Source organism: Anticarsia gemmatalis, chromosome 9 (assembly GCF_050436995.1).
Source record: "Anticarsia gemmatalis isolate Benzon Research Colony breed Stoneville strain chromosome 9, ilAntGemm2 primary, whole genome shotgun sequence".
Classification (NCBI taxonomy): Eukaryota; Metazoa; Arthropoda; class Insecta; order Lepidoptera; family Erebidae; genus Anticarsia; species Anticarsia gemmatalis.
In genome coordinates, this window is record NC_134753.1 from 3,984,136 (window position 1) to 4,000,894 (window position 16,759).

At 34.2% G+C, this 16,759-nt stretch overlaps 1 protein-coding gene across 2 annotated transcripts in view; it reads left to right on the forward strand.

Annotated features, from left to right (window-relative positions):
• Positions 1–15,613, forward strand: part of LOC142975698 (zwei Ig domain protein zig-8-like) — a 53,297-nt gene extending 37,684 nt beyond the window's left edge. For both annotated transcript variants that reach the window (XM_076118698.1, XM_076118697.1), the window contains exons 3-7: positions 4,468–4,667; positions 10,161–10,371; positions 11,785–11,912; positions 13,312–13,480; positions 14,118–15,613. In XM_076118698.1, coding sequence (XP_075974813.1) covers positions 4,468–4,667; positions 10,161–10,371; positions 11,785–11,912; positions 13,312–13,480; positions 14,118–14,251 — 842 coding nt within the window. In that variant the 3' untranslated portion in view covers positions 14,252–15,613. The remainder of the gene's footprint in view (positions 1–4,467; positions 4,668–10,160; positions 10,372–11,784; positions 11,913–13,311; positions 13,481–14,117) is intronic.
• Positions 15,614–16,759: the final 1,146 nt, after the last annotated feature.

Consider the following 16,759-nt stretch of genomic DNA (forward strand, 5'->3'; position numbering starts at 1 on the left):
AGTACTAGCGAGCATCGAAAACTTGACATTTAAAATATAGTGCGTAAAATTAAGTTTCCATGACTCCCGCTAGGGGCGCAGATGGGATTGTCATACAAAATTTCTCAATAACTATCAAGTGGCCGACATTCGATAAAAGTAGAGTATCGCCTCTCTGGTAAGTATACGAGAAACTTAATAAATTATATGGCAGATTTCGTTTCTTATTAGAATAACCGACCTCAAACATTATTATCGTAGTCATGAAACAGAAACAACAATTCAAAATAAGGAAATAGGCTCGTCTCCATCACACTGTTTAATACCTTCACCGTTCCCGTCAAATCATTCCGTCCCTCAAAACAATACTGGAATTTAACTCTGACAGTTACTTCTGAGTTCAACCTCACTTATCGACTTTCACTATGAATACCAACTATAACGCATAATAACAACGGGTTGAGGCGACAACAGGGGTGTTTTGACACCCCAATGAAACTAATCTAAAGTTTCACCGCCGTATTAATGGAGATGAAACAAATTATAGCTATGGGGAGGATGGTATTATCATAAATTGGACTGAAGGTAGCACGAAACTTTGACGCTTTTATTAGTTTTATTATTTAAATATTTGTTTACAGCCCGTTTGAACATACTATATTCATATTCCCTATTTCTAGCGAGACTAGAAATAAACGAAACCGAGGTTTAATACTCTATAATACTTTTGAACTTAAACAAACTAGTCTGCGAACTCAAATAGAAGCCTCGTGCTACAAAACTCAACATTTCCTCGTGTAAATGTTAAGTAGTATGATGCCTATAAGTCGCTTTCAACCTACACTCTTTAACTCACGATAGTTAAAACCTTCCCACGCGGTACATAGCTAGAGTCCAGATTCGCGTGACGTCATCAAGCATTCGGCCTACATAAATAAAGCTCAACACTTATTCCACTTTCTCTAAGTCCTGTCTTACTTTTCACAGCTCTGGATAAATCATAACACAAACTTTGAAGGGCACCGACAAAACTGGGAGCGGGAGTTGAGTATTATTATATAAAATTACTTCAACCTACTTTTTAACAGATTAGCTAAGTGACTCTTCATTTACGTTAACGTGCAAGTCACTAAGGCTTAATTGTAGTGTCCTGATTGAAGTTTGATGTTTGAGTAACGCCTGTATTTTATACTGTACATGACCTAGAAAAGTTTCTGAAGTAAAACCGTTGCGAAATGAGATTTTGTCATGTCTCGAAATGAAGACGAGCTGTCATCATCAAGTCAGTTTGGAAGCAATCAAACTCGGAAATTAGAACTAAAAAATGTAGGTAAAAGTAAATGGATGTTTTAGTAATCGAGTCACGCATTTGTTACGAGCAAATGTAGTCCAAATCTGTCGAAAAGTAAATTTGCGTTTATAATTTTAGCTACTGAAAACAACACAATATTGCTTTTAGTTCATTACGTAATGGAATTGAAATGTAATCAAGAGCAGGTGTTTTTGTGAAAATAGATACAAATTTAGCAATTTTTGTATCAGTAATTTTGAAGTTAAGACAATTCTTTTATATAGGCTTTTATATACTGTGTTTAGGTCGGATATCTAGTAAAACGGGATTAGACTGAATCAGTTTTTCGACGAGGCGACCTAATCAGATATCTGCATCCCAAAGGAATACCCGGCATTCTAAAGGTAAAATAAAAAGCGGGGTAAAATTATGTTACAGTAATATCTAGAACCGTACTACTACTGACATGCGAAAGTAGCTCTTCGTACCTACTCTCTTCATGTCGTTTAATAGGCTAAATGTTATCACAAAGAATTTACATACATAATATCAAGCCTATATCCCAGAGAAGGACTGCATATTTAAAAAAATGCCTACGTTTTCGAAACTGTCAGCGAAAGCTAGTATTACTTGAAAATATATGACAATCAAAAAACTTTTTCATTTTCAGTTCATAATTTACAAACAAAACTATTGTCAAAATGTTCGCTTGTTAAATCTGAGTCTACGTCTTCTAAGCCCTAGCTAATGAGCAAAGAGAAAAATAGCTCGTCACAAAATCTAAAGTTTGAGCGAGCCAATTAGTCCAATTTCACAAATACAACTTTTGTTGGCTAACGATTGTATTGACAGAAAACCAAGCGTGAGTTATGGAAGAGGGTTCCTTAGAGACTTTTATTCTTTGTAGAATTTTACGATGAAATGTCGTATAACAGAAATAACTCATTAGCTAATTCATGGCCACATTCGCCTTGCGATGGATTTTGATGCAAAAGGGATTTTGATGCGTCAAGAAAGTGTGATTTTTAATTGAGGAAATTCTTGAGGGGCGATTTTAACGTAATATGTTTTAACAGATTATTGGGAAGCAAAAGATTTCTTTCGCCCTCATACCATTTTAAGATTTATACTCTCAATACGTGACAAACTCCAAAAAAAATAATTCAGTTTATTATTAAGGACTGATTGTAAATAAAAACAGAATAGATATGACTCCAAAATAATCATTTTGTACAATTTCATTGTACGAAAATATTAATAAGATTTTTAATTTAGTAATTACACTTAAAGTTTTGACATAAATTATAATGTCGGACACACCTCAATTTAAAAACAAATAATGCCTTAATATTAAATATAAACAAAACATAATAATAATAGTAAATTATTAATGACAAAGAAAATACATATTGCAAATACAAAGTTAATTTTCCGTTAAAAAGAACAACCAAAAAAGCACTGATACACCCCTTGTTAAAAGTCGCAGTACTAACAAACTTATAATGAGATGTTCTTTGTCATACGTTGCTATTTACTCGTATGCGATGTCCAATGCATTGCTTTGCCTTTGTGCATTTATAATGAACGAAAACATTAATACAAATATCAGTAGAAATAATATTATATTTATAGGTTTACAAACAAATGTATTGAGAATTTATTATTAATGTTCACTAAAATAATGATCGAGTGCTGTTTTATAGTTAAATTATAGCGAATGGTTTAAAGCCTAAACAGAATATTGTTTTTTTTTTAGACTTTAAACTTATTATACTAATCAACCGACTTTATTTCAAGAATTTGATATTTAACTACTAACAATTGTTGAGTAATTTTAGAGACTTTTAAATGAAATCTGAATACTACTCCTAGCCAGGATTTAATTTTCTCACAGAAATATTTACCGTGAAAATGTCTAATGTCCAAACTATAAAAAACGAGCTTCGAAAAATTAAGAGTTATTTAATATTTACAGGTAAAGCAAACAAAATTAAGATAAAGGTACATGGATACATAAATTAATTATCATTATCAGACTTACGAAGTAAATAAAAATAAATTAAGCATTAATTACAAATAACTGCTTACTCACCTTATTAACGTAAATGTAGTATTAAGTTCATGCGCAAAATTTAATGAACCGATAAATATTACTTATCATAATAAGCCCGAATTTATGAGGATATAATAAAGTGTGCTTTTGGTAAATTCCAAGAAAATATATCAAAACGAGAATACGCTTTTGTGAATATTGGTACGGTAACACGATTATATATTTCGATAGCAATGTATCGCTTCGGGACCTTTAATTGTCATTCTATTTATATCAAAATAAATAAAACGGGTTTATTATTAGTAACGGGCTTAATATCAGAGAAAGAGTGAAAGAGACTTTGAACCGAATTTGTTGGGTAAATGCGGAACTTTCTTTCCGACAAAAACTGTCACTGGTCACGATGTCGTTGGAAATATAGAAATAAGTAAATGGCTAAATTATTTAGAACTTATCATTTTAATTTTTGAATATTACTTGCATCTTATATTTAGAAATATATTTTATTATTACAGATACAGTACACTGCCTATAAAGTGTCACGTCTATTGTTGAAAACGTCAGATTAGAATTGCCATTCTTCGTTCCGTTTCAAACATTTTCCACCTTTAACTTGCAGTCTGAGTCAGTTTCAAATTACAAGGTAGTTAAGCGAGGGTTGTTAAATTTGCAGCTACACTTTAGTCTGAACTCAGTGCTTTTAACTGAAAACAATCTGCAAACAATTCTAAGCCACTTACGGTTCAACAAGGAACAGGGATTACGAAACTTTTAGATCACTTGATAAGCGTCGAATCAGAATTAATGCTAACATTTTTGCAGATTAATTTTTTATTCATAGGATGCTCTTGGTTGTTGAATTCTTCAATACTGTAGTACTTATTGTTAATTACGTGAATGCATCGGAAAGCCCAAAAATACTACATTATCTACAAACGCTTTTAATAGAGACTTATCTTCTTAAATGTTGTTTTAACTTGATTTAATTGAGTGTGCACATGATTTATCCTGAAACCATACCAGTCACTATATAACACTTTGCCCTTAACTTGACCTTTAAGATAATGATTAAATACAAACACATAAAAAACAAAAACACGTTACATAATCTTCAAAATGATTAAACATTCCTTTTTGTCAACAGCGGATTCCGGCACCGAATCGCCCCAAGACGGCACAACCATGGACATCTCATCACGGCACTTCAGAGCGGAATTCCTTCAAGAGTGGCAAGGATCGCCAGATGCTCCATACTTCGATCCTAGTACTCCTAGGAATATCACCGGCCTAGTCGGTCACCCAGTCAGACTGCTGTGCAGGGTTAAAAATCTGCAGAATAGAACGGTGAGTAGATTTAGCAGTTTTTTTTTTATTATTTTTAAGGGCTGCTCTATAGCAATTATATGGCAGTCATTATAAAGGCGGGTACAAGTAAAGACATACTTATTCAGTGACAATTTGTATAAAATAAGTAGGGAATTGCATAGCTAATTATTTTAGTATCAATTTCAATAAAATACTGGTTGCTCAATGTGATGACACCGCATCCCTTGATGATGAAGATAAATGTCTCTTTTTGCCGCCGCGCCCTGCAAATGTAAATAAAAATTCTTCTATTATACCCAACAACAGAATGATACGTAATTTTCCATCTCATGCCGCAGACAATCCCTTATTTTCGTACTTATGCTTAATGACTCAGTTTTACGATTAAGCTTGTCGTAAACTGTTTATACCCACACAAATAAACTCAAACGTCACAGTACTCGCAGCAAAATCAACATAAAAAATATTCCGCTATTTAAATACAGTCTTTCAACTTTCAGTAAAAAATGATTGGCCGCAACAAGTCAAATAAATTCAACAGAAATTAATTCTTAAAAACCAAACGTTCTACCAATATTTATTCTTTCCAAGCAATAGCAATTTAAAATAGCCGCTGCCAAAGCCTTTAATATTTTATTGTTGAAGAGAAATAAAGTCAGAACCTCGGTACGTTCGCCCGCTTATTTATTTAATAGAACGTTTATTCGTAGTTTGCAACAGTAGTGTTTTCGAGTTAAAGGAATAGTGATGTAAAACGAAAAATTCGACGAAATCCGAAACTGTAAATACGTGATATTCTGTTTCAAACAGTTTCGTTGGTTGAAATTAACTATTATTTTCTTGGCTCTTTTTTCACAATTTATACCGAAATTGATATATCGCGCGCTACTATTAGCGCTTTTTCATTTCCCATGATCGTTGAAACGCGACATGAAATATTCACTATTATTTTTCACCAAACGACCACAGCAAATACGAGTATGAATTACAAATTGAAAGAGCTTTTTATGTAATCCTACCGTAACGTCTGATTAAAAAAAATACAAAGGGTATGTTTATAGAAGTAGGTTATTACATCTATAGAAGTAGGCAGAAAAGTGCATGGTTCTAATTAAATGCAAACCCATAACTCATTTTTACACTCACGTTCAATTTTACTTCACACCGTAAAAGTATCTATAACTGTGAACGCACATGTTCTTCAAGATTAACACCATCGTAGCAACAAACGCGTCGATCCCTCTCTAAGTCATAAAACTCTTAAGTGTTACAGCCAGCCTGTTTTATATTTATGATTACTTTCAGGTATCGACCGTTTTACCTCGGAAGTGCGCACTTTACCGCCATTGATAACTCCTATACAGTAAAACGCTTTAAGGCGATCCATTACAACGAATTCTAAAAGCAGCCTGAGGGTAAATTGAACTCGTTTTTTTCTTTAGTGCCCGGGAGCCCATCTCTTTCGACGGCCGTTAAGTGGCCCGACGTCACACGCTCGCAAAATTGCTGTTTGTAAACAACATTAAAATATTTTTATAGTGACTTGTAAAGAACGGCAGGTTGGAATAACACTTGCAAGTTTTTAATAGACGCTGGCGTTTAGCTCACAGTTGAATGGTTCCGTAATATTGAACTCTTGTCAAGGAGTAAAAAAGTCGTTTTAATATTTATATCTGAGTGAACCCAGCAGATATTGCCGTTGTTTTTGTAGAGACTTTTTCATAGAATATTTATAGCACGAAGATAGAGAAGAAATTACGTTTTAAACCTTGGATAAACCTAAAATTCCAAACATAAAAGTATTTTATTTCAAAAACTTCATTAGGGACCTCGACATGAAAATTTTCATAAGACGAGAATAATGATTTTGTGTAAATGACTCGTAATTTATCATTCTGAAAATATTTCGCGACATCTTTGACTGTCTTAAGTATCATCATTACTCACAGCTTCCCTTTCAAAGCGGGATAGTTCACTTCCATCCATTAGCAAACAGGTATCAATTTGTCGTTTGAACTCAGAAATCAATACCTTCATTAATAATTTTGTCTTTGAAGGCTGTGAAAACAGTGTCTGTTATAAAGACGAAGTCCTTCTTTGAAATGCTAAGTTCGTTTATTTTTGTTTCAACACCGTTCCTCGCTTTAGTCCCTCCGGTTACTTTTTGTATTATGAGATTAATATAGATCACTATGAAATAGCCATTAGCATGTCCAACGGCCGACAGTCGTTTCCATACTTAATGAACGAAGTTTTTAATAAAACATACAAAAAACGCTGGCTGTTACTAAAGTTTAAATAATGCAAATGCAGGCTTGCTATGCTAATGAGGAGGAAGGAGTCGACTTGTAACGAGAAGTAATTCTCAGCAGTTGGACTGTGTATACATTTTTTTAGCAGTATTCTTTGCTATTATTCGTAAATTGCAGTGATATAGAAAAAAAAACATCATTCCTATTCAAGAGATACATTTACAATATAACAGGCAAGAAGTACGATCTTAAATAAGTATGGCGAACCTAATACTTAAACACGGACCAGCAATCAAATCAACAAAGAAATATTCAGTGGTTTTATTCCTTGCCCTTAGTTATCTCGACACATTTTCACCACTTCAAAAGATAAAACAAAATGTTTGGTTTTATTCCTGAGCTTTATGTGTTCGATTCACGGGTACCCTTTGAATCGTATCTATGTGTGTCATCTAGTTCTCCATCGGAGTAAAAAAGGCGTAAAAGATAGGGCCGAACAAAAACCTTTTATGTTCATGTTACTTTAATTCTTTGGTAGTATTTATTTGTCACTATTTCCATTTACTGACGAGAATGTTTAGTAATATTATCGTTGTATAAAACGTCCATAATGTAAGTTTGGTTATGGTCACCAAGAAGTTATCACAGCACATGGGAGCCCTAGATTCGATTACCATACGGAACAAATTTATATATTTCTATAATCTTCAATTTTTGTTATGGATCTGATGACAATACACCGTAACTTACAGAACCTTGCTTCTAAAAACTCACTAAAAGCCGTTTTATTCTTCCCAGCATTTATTTCGTTAGGCCAGTTTTTCTACTGTTTTCTTTCTTCTACTTCACCTTTCCCAGGACATTAAATTTCTAGAGATCTCAGTTAAAATATTTACTCAATGTAAACCGAAACTAGAACCCAAGAACGTATAATCCACAGTTATGTATGACCACCAAAGTAGCAATAAGTTAGGAAAGTTTTCAAAGTAAAGCCGGTGGCGTGAATTAACAATGTGTTGGTTATCTATCGTTACCTGCAAGTAATACTTTACAGTTAAAACTCAATTCTTTACGGCTGTTTACTTGCAACTTTGAGCAGGGTTGTTTATAACGTCTAGATTTCCTTACGTCTTGTAGACACGTTCCAGCAATTTCTGTTTTAAAACTGCTGCACTTGTGATACGATTTTGACCTTTGCGAACATGTTTAATGTCATCGCTCACATAAATTACCCACAACTTTGTTTTGGTATTCAATTACAACAACACGTGTAGCGCGATTAAGAGCATTAAATATGATTAATACTCTTTCGTATCGTGGGTTTTGACATTTAAAATCTTTAGTGAAAATATTAACGATTAAAGGTCAATGAATGAATCCCTATTTGTTCGTAATCAGTCCAAAAGAGTGATACAAAACCACCATTTATACTACGAAAACTTGACATAGCAGTATCATGTAGGCATGAAGGACGTAATCCATTATAGGTACTTTTTAGTACAGAGGATGTACTACAGATATCTACAGTAGAATTCCGTATATTTTGTTCTGACTGTAAGGAAAACATAGTGATAAAACCTAGCACGCGTGAGCGTTCTTTAAATCGTTTATTGAAGGGTTGGAAAGATTCCAACTGACCGGTATGCGTATCACGTATCTCAGTTGACAACTAGTGTACATCAAATTAAGAGTCACTATTCAGTTCATTGCTGATTTGAAGTAACATGTCAATCACTTTGATCTAAAAGAGAAAACATACAGACATTTACACAGCATAGTGACTTTCAAATAGTCGTCAACCGAGATATACATACATATAATTACAATAGCTCCCCAGCGTGGTATACCGCAGGATCAGGGTCCCATCCCTTATTTAAGAAAGAAACCATTGTTCCTTACCCAGCAGTAGGACAGTTCATATACATTTTTTTAATACATTTTTAGAAAGTATCCAATTCGCAGGTTTTATAATAACATGCGTATAACTACAACTTGCAGTCCTCAGTTAACTTAGATTGCATGTAATCGTTCGCATGTCAACCAGACCTACATCTCGAAGTGATCTCGAAGGCACGGAACGTTAACTCGAACATTGCTTAGCGGCGCAGATCAATCAATCTTTACGATATCCATTTAGCTAGCAGCCTTCTAGGTGTTTTTCTTTCGATCATCAGTTTTCCTTTACTTTATGTAGACGTTACGTAACACTGTGTACTTTGTTATACTGATATTTTGTTTTTGTTTTTTCCCGGCTGGATTTAAAAACAAACGTTTATAAAAATAGCAAACGGAATATATAGAATACTGACAGTTACAGCACCAAATTTCCTCCTATTTATTTCTATTTATAAAATGTCAAAATATATTAAAAACTATTCCATTACTACAGTTGTAGCGCGATTCTCTACCACTATCGATTTTCGACAAACGGCTAGCTATCGCTCAAATTTCGTATGATTATTAGATCTGCGCCTCTAGCGGGCGCCGTACAAACAATTTAAAGAATACATCTTATTTGTCATAGTCTTGATACTTGTTAGTTCTCCGACTGTTGAAAGTCGCGGTACTGTGTTTTTCTACATTTCTACCCGAAAAAGTTCAATAGGTTACGATTTTTACTCCACGTTTTTTCAAATAACATGATTTCCTTAACGTTGTTATCTTAAAAAAGGATTTCATCGCTGGCATGTACTGTGGGTTGTTGCAATAGGGAGAGGTACGATTCAATTGAAAATAAACGAAGTTGACTTTTTCAATCGATTGAATTCTGATCACGGCCTCACAAATAGACAGAGTGTAATGTCGTTTAGTTCCAATCTCCGTTAGATTTATTGACATCTGAATTTAAACTACGTTTTTAACTTAGCTATTACTCCCTGCGAGAAAATTTCTTAGAGCAGGACTTTTCTTTTACAAAAATATACGCCTTCCCCAATGGGAATGCGTAGTGATTACAAAACACCACTTGCTACTAATTTACATATGTACGTACATTTTGCCCGCAGCTACGCTAGCGTAAAATTTGCGTTGAAATAAAATCTTTGTTGAGACAACGAATTCTCCAAGGCTCTTCTTTCTTTAATATTACACGCCATGTTCGTAAAAACTCTTCCTAGGCCTAGTTTTATTTGTATGTTGTCTAAATTGTAACTGTCCGTGCCACAAACTAAAATATCATATCGCCTTAAATGCCCGCCTAATGGCCGATATGCCTTTAGAATTTTTAGATACAATGTTAAATGTATGTTTTGTTACTCAGGTATCATGGGTGCGTCACCGGGACATCCACCTGCTGACAGTGGGTCGCTACACGTATACGTCGGACCAGCGCTTCGAGGCGCAACACAAGCCGCGCTCCGAGGAGTGGGCGCTGCGCATACGCAGTCCGCAGCGACGCGACTCCGGACAGTACGAGTGCCAGATATCCACCACACCGCCTATAGGACATGCCGTCTTTCTAAATATTGTAGGTTAGTACATATTAACGTTAACTAAAGGATATCAAGCATAAATATGCCATGAATATTGTGGGCTTGTGGGAAGTCTGATTTATCTGTATTGCTATACACATTTTCCCTTGCGAAGACATGGCGTATCATGTTCGTCGTCAGTCTCATCGAGTGAATCGTTATTTTTTCTTTACAGTACACTAAATATGTGCAGTGAATTTTACAACGTTTCCATTAAGATACCTCATTCCGTCTTATTAAGCAATACCCGAAAGATGTCCAATACAATACGTAGTATACTAATTCAGATTGAATTGAACTTTGAAAAGTTAACTATCGTAACAAATTATAGTCAACATCATTTCCCACTTAAACTTCTCGATCAAAGAGTCGTCCAAACCAGTAGCTACTCGTATTTGCACAAAACCGACCATTATTTTATTCTTTCCTGTTTACCTTCGACCCTAAACTTTTACCGACGTTATACAATTTTGTTCGTAAAACAAACATACCTATTTTACGTATCTATTACTACAATATACATTACTTTGCTAGGTAACTTAGTATTTACATAAAGAACCTAAACAATCGAGGACAGAGATAGGAAGCCGTATTTGTTGATTCCACAGAGGATTGTACCTGCCTTCCTTTGTTTTCCTAAACTAACACGAAACCTAACATATTACGGTGGTATATCAGAATTCTATGTACACTAGGATATGATACAAGTTGAAACCAAATACAATATAGCCCTACGTCTGTTTCTCTTCTCGAAAATGAAGCCGAGTGTAAACAAATTTTTCCTGTTTCCTATTCCTAGTATATTTCCAAAAAGTTTCTGAGAAAAAAATATTTCTTACTTTAAGTACACCACTATAAATATATCTACTTATATGTATACTTTGCTTAACCCCGGAGGGTTAGGCAAAGTTTTTCCAACCTTGCTTGTAAGAAAATTCTCGGAAGGATTGAAGGAAGTCAGGGTTTCGTGATGTACGGGGCAAATACCCATAGGTTTTCCCTATAAGCTAAGAACACTTTGCGATTAGTTGTACGAATGGTCCTTGAAAACCATATTATACTTACATATGTATATATATTATAAAGCTGTAGTTTAGTTATGCTGTTTGTTAGCTGATGTATATGTAAACTCAGTACGATCGTATCGTATCTCATAATATTTTTCTTTGCAGTAAGTAATACGAAAAGCTCTTTGGAATACACTAGGGTAGCACCACTAACGGGCTTCTTATGAACTATTTTGACAGTACATTTTAATTGTCAAACTTTCGATACTCGACTATAGAGAATCGCCCTACAGCTGACGTAACAAAACTGCTCTATAGTCGAAAGTAAGACGGAAAGTACAAATAGTTTGAAAAGTTGGTTGGTAAGGACTCTAAAATTAACCTAAATCTTATTTGTATTCCCTAGAACCTGAAACAATAATATCAAGTGGACCAGAGCTATTCATTCAAGCCGGTTCCACTATCAACTTAACATGCACGGTGCGACACACGCCTGAAACACCCACCTCCATTACGTGGACACACGGCGAGCAGGTAAATATGTAGTATAGAAACACTGCAATGGTTACGTAAATTGAAACTTTGTTGGTTGTAATTATTGTTTTGGTGTGGCAAATGAAACTGTCATACATTGACTATGTAAGTAAATTGTGTGGAACAAATTTTACGAGTATTCATCAGTGAATACAAATATATCGTATGGTATCAAATTCAACTACTACTTATGCTTAGTATCGTGTCATGTCAGTTTTAAAAAGGTGCCACGTCGAAAAATTTACATTTTAAAACGTAGTTTTAAGTTTTGGACGCTTGTGAGAATTTACCTGAAAACAATGACCGTCAAAATTAATATAAAGTAATTCCATAGTGAATTGACACATCAGTACTTTTTAATTAATTTTTAGGTAGAGTTTGAGTATTTGGAAAACAAAAGAAACTCGTATCTAACGCTCATTTAGTAAAATAAACAGCTACAAAAGCTCTCTCGATTACGAATAAGTCTAAAAGCACTTATAAAAAATAATTTCCTTAACCTAATGACACAGTTCAAGCAAAATGCATTAATAAAAATACAAATTCCAATTCGCTTTCAAAACATTAGTTTTCATAGCACCCTTCAGACAATCCCCAAAAAAACCTACGAAACCCTTCTCATTAGAAAAAATGTGACTTAAGTAACTTCCCTAAATCGACTAATAACCGAATTTAGCGACAAATTTCCCGCCAGTGTGGATTAAGAGCGTTAAATCCACGATGTACGGAATTGGAGTCTCGGTTCTGACTCAATCGATTTCATGGTTTCAAAGTGATTACGTAATGAATTGCCTGTTGAACAAATTTCATTTGTAATTATGTCGGCAACGGAGTTGGTTTGCCGTTTTCTACTTTCAATGTTTAATCGAGTTGGTTATCGACATTTTGATTAACCTAATAGCTTTGTTAGAGTTCAATATTTGATATTAAATGTTTGATGTAACTATTATTGGGCAGGAAAACAAATACAAATTGTAGTAAAAACTGCCAGTCATTTAGTGTGACTACTCAATACATATATAATTGAATTATAAAAAGTAGTCACAAATAAAAAAAAAAGGGTCGTTCGCAAAATAGCGCTCCGATATCTAATTTATTGTATTTTTAACCATAACTGTCCCTAGGCAGGGGTCTCTTAATGAACGAAGGAGGTTAGACCTAGAGTCAACCAGGCTGAACAAATGTAGGTTTCGGACTTTGCATGCATGCGTTATAGAACATCTAGGCATGTGAGGCACGGTATTTTCCTTTACATTTAACGCAACTGGTAATATAATTAGTTGCCTAGGGTTCGAACCGTCGACCTACATATATTGCTATTTTCTGTATGCGATATCAACACCTCAAATTGAATTAACCTAGTTATCAACATAATATTATAGTACTATGTTTTCCCTAGGTGATAAACTTCGACTCAGCCCGTGGCGGTATCTCCCTAGTCACAGAGAAGGGCACGAAGAGTACCAGCCGTCTCCTAGTGCAGCGAGCGACTGGCTCAGACGCGGGAGTATATACCTGTGGACCAAACAACGCTCCATCAGCAGCCACCAGGGTTCATGTACTGTCGGGTAAGAAAACGCAACTCAAGAAAATGTTTGTGAGAAATAAAAAATCAGAATCAAATCATTTATTCGTTTAGGTTTAATGCTGACACTTGCTGACAATATAGAGAAAAGAAGGTAGGGCCAATGAAAAAAGCTGGCAAGAAACTCCTGACCACTTTTTTTCATCACCGGTTTATATTTCTGTTGGGTATAAATCATTGATGATGTAAGGAGCTGTTACCAGCACTATAGAACACACTTTGATCACGACGTAGATTAAATAAATAGAGAAAGAACATTACCGAAATTTATATAGGAGGTCCTTTAATCAAAGTTTAAACGAATGGTAATGACTCTGACGAAGACGATAAAACGAAGCATTTATAATGTTATGTAGTATCTTGAGATACTATTTGAATGAGAAAAGGGATGCTTTTGATCTTTGATCCGAATAAATAAATATGTATTTCCTAAGTCTATTGATTCAAGATCTAGGACGGCTTAGTTCAAACGCTTTCAAATGTTCATAATATTCCCTTCTAGTGTCTTCATTATCCTTGTGCAAGCATTACATCGCCTGCTTAATGTTCTTCCAAGCAGAACACTAAGCAATGTGCATTCGTGTTAGTATACGTGTGTAATGTTAGTTCTCTATTTGCAGGCGAACATCCCGCGGCCATGCAACAAGGATGCGCTAAATCAACACTGGATAAAACAACATCATTACTATGCTGTATACTTACTCTGTACGTTCTAAGAAAACCTTCCTTCACCACCCTCCAATTCGGAACTTGAATATACGTAGAATAAATTGAATCTAATGAACCCAGTCAATATTGTACTGTAATTTTATAAGCAAACGTTTGATTGGAAAGGACAAAGAAATACTTTTTGGTGCCTACAATGTGTTACTGCTTCCGCAGTCTTTAATATATCGTTTATTTTCTCTTGTCAAGTTACTCTGTGAAAGAGATTTTGTTTCGGTCGTTAAACATAGGGGTAGGGTCCTAATCAAACAACAGTTTGTGGTAATAGTTACACCATTGTGAATAACTTTAGCAAAAGAATATCCAAGTCAGTTTGTACGATTGTTTTTGTAAATATTAATGTACATATTCGCTAGTGTATTGAAGGACGCAATAACATATGTCTGATCTGTCTTAAAGTAAATATTAGCTAAACGAAATTATATTTATTTGTAAAATATTTGTTATAGTTGTTGCAGACAGAAACTTCTATTTGTAACATAAATTTAGCTCTAGTTAAAATTGGCATAAAATGTTAAACAATTAGCTACCATGTGGCAGCCAGTTGCGGGTTGCGGGTATAAGATTTTTACATAAAGATAAGGTTCATAAGCAAACATATGGGGAGCTTGATAGTAAGTAGTCACCATCAGCCATGGTAATTCTCAGCCTAATGGAGGTCGTGGATGCTTATAGAGGTTTCTGGGACTATATTGCGCAGTTTCGGAAGACATCGGTCCGGCTTTGACGGTGGACCCATATATTGTATGAGTTTCCTCAAACATGAACTGGCAAATTTATTTTTGGACTGTGACCCAGAAGTAAATGTTAATGCTGTGATGAACTTTACAAATGAGGTATGTTTTTCTGATAATCTTAGCGAAAGTGCTGTATTGTTTTATTCTAAAACTCAAGCCAAAGGTTGAAAGAATCAACTTACGTTCAATTCTTCCTACGCGATCGTTTGATATTTATGTCAAACATAATTTTGTTAAGAACATACAATTTTGTTAAATAATATTACTTTATTCGGTCCTAAGCTTTCAAATATGTTTCTACAATTTTCTACAATAGTATAAGATACAGTTCAACATTTTCATTAACAATCTATCAACGAAACAGTAAAACTTACCTCTCCAAACAAATTAATAAAGGAAACATCGTCAAAATTGGTCGCAAGCGCGCTGAATTCCAATGAAGTACTAATTTTAGTACAAATTTTGTGACAGGGCCCTATTTATGTAAGTTCCTTATTCTCGTCAGTTAATCCAATTATACTGACAGATAATTAGAAGGCAGTTGGGGCGCGAATCGTGTAAATTGACTGTAAATAATTAACCCAAATTATTGTCCAATTTTAAATTATAGTACGGAATATGTAAATAATGAACGTCAACGAATAAAATTTGTTATAAATTATGTTTTGTGTTTTATTAAAATCTCCCTTTTTCTTTATTTTTATATTGTGAGTAATATTGATCATCAACCATTATAAATGATCCTTTTTAGAGTGAAGATATACAAACATTATACCCTCAATTCAAAACAATCAATTTATAGAGCACCAAACATTTTCCAGAAAATGATTGGGTACAAGAAAGGTTCACGTTTCCAGTAAGTATGGCAATAATATTTTGAGGATCAATTCGTTGAATTGATAGAATATTCATAGTGATACGATCACGAACAAAAATATCAGGTTAACATTATTTTTATTATCTTCAAACTTATTTTTATTCACGAACATATCAAAATAAATGTAAGGTAGTATGTTTGTAATGGTCAATGGTAAGTTTTCAGCTCATATGTATAGTATTTCGACAGTATATTATCCTAAATTTGTTTAAAAATTAAATGTACACGTGATGCCGATGAGAGATGGCCGAAGAAGACAAACAACCGAAGAATCTGGATGCTTACGATAGAGGTCTTTGCAGCAGTGGGACACCGACATAAGGTAAATAAAAAAATCTAATGCAAAACACATAATAATATAATCGTTAATTCAATTTTTTTGTCTATCTTTGTCTTTGTATCCGTTTTGATAACAAACCGAATTGAATGATTTTTATTATTTCACAAAAACAGAGCCGCATAGACAATAACTGCACCGATGAATCTCTGAAAATCTTAAAAATAAGTTCACCATCTTTGAGGACCATTACAAAAAACGTACGTAGTGACGATTTCTTTAATAACGCTCAATCTAGAGCAATCATATTTAAATTCTATCTTCGTACTACAGTTTATTTACTCGCCCCGGTTCCGAATGAAAATAGAAAACAAACTCAAGAGTAAATACATTTCTTGTGGATAAACGACCAAGATTCCCAGTTTAAGAGCGAAGATTAAATCTATTGACACTTTAGATTTAGATCGCTCTTCCAGTTTTAAATTAAATGTTTTTAATACATTTTAATTATGTTCGAAATACTTTTGACTGGATATTGAAAAGTAGGAAAATACAAACGTGAGCACAGAAATAAATTAACTTAAATTATTTCGTATTATACTTATTGCAATGGGTTTAATTTCTAAGTAGGAAAACTCAAACTGC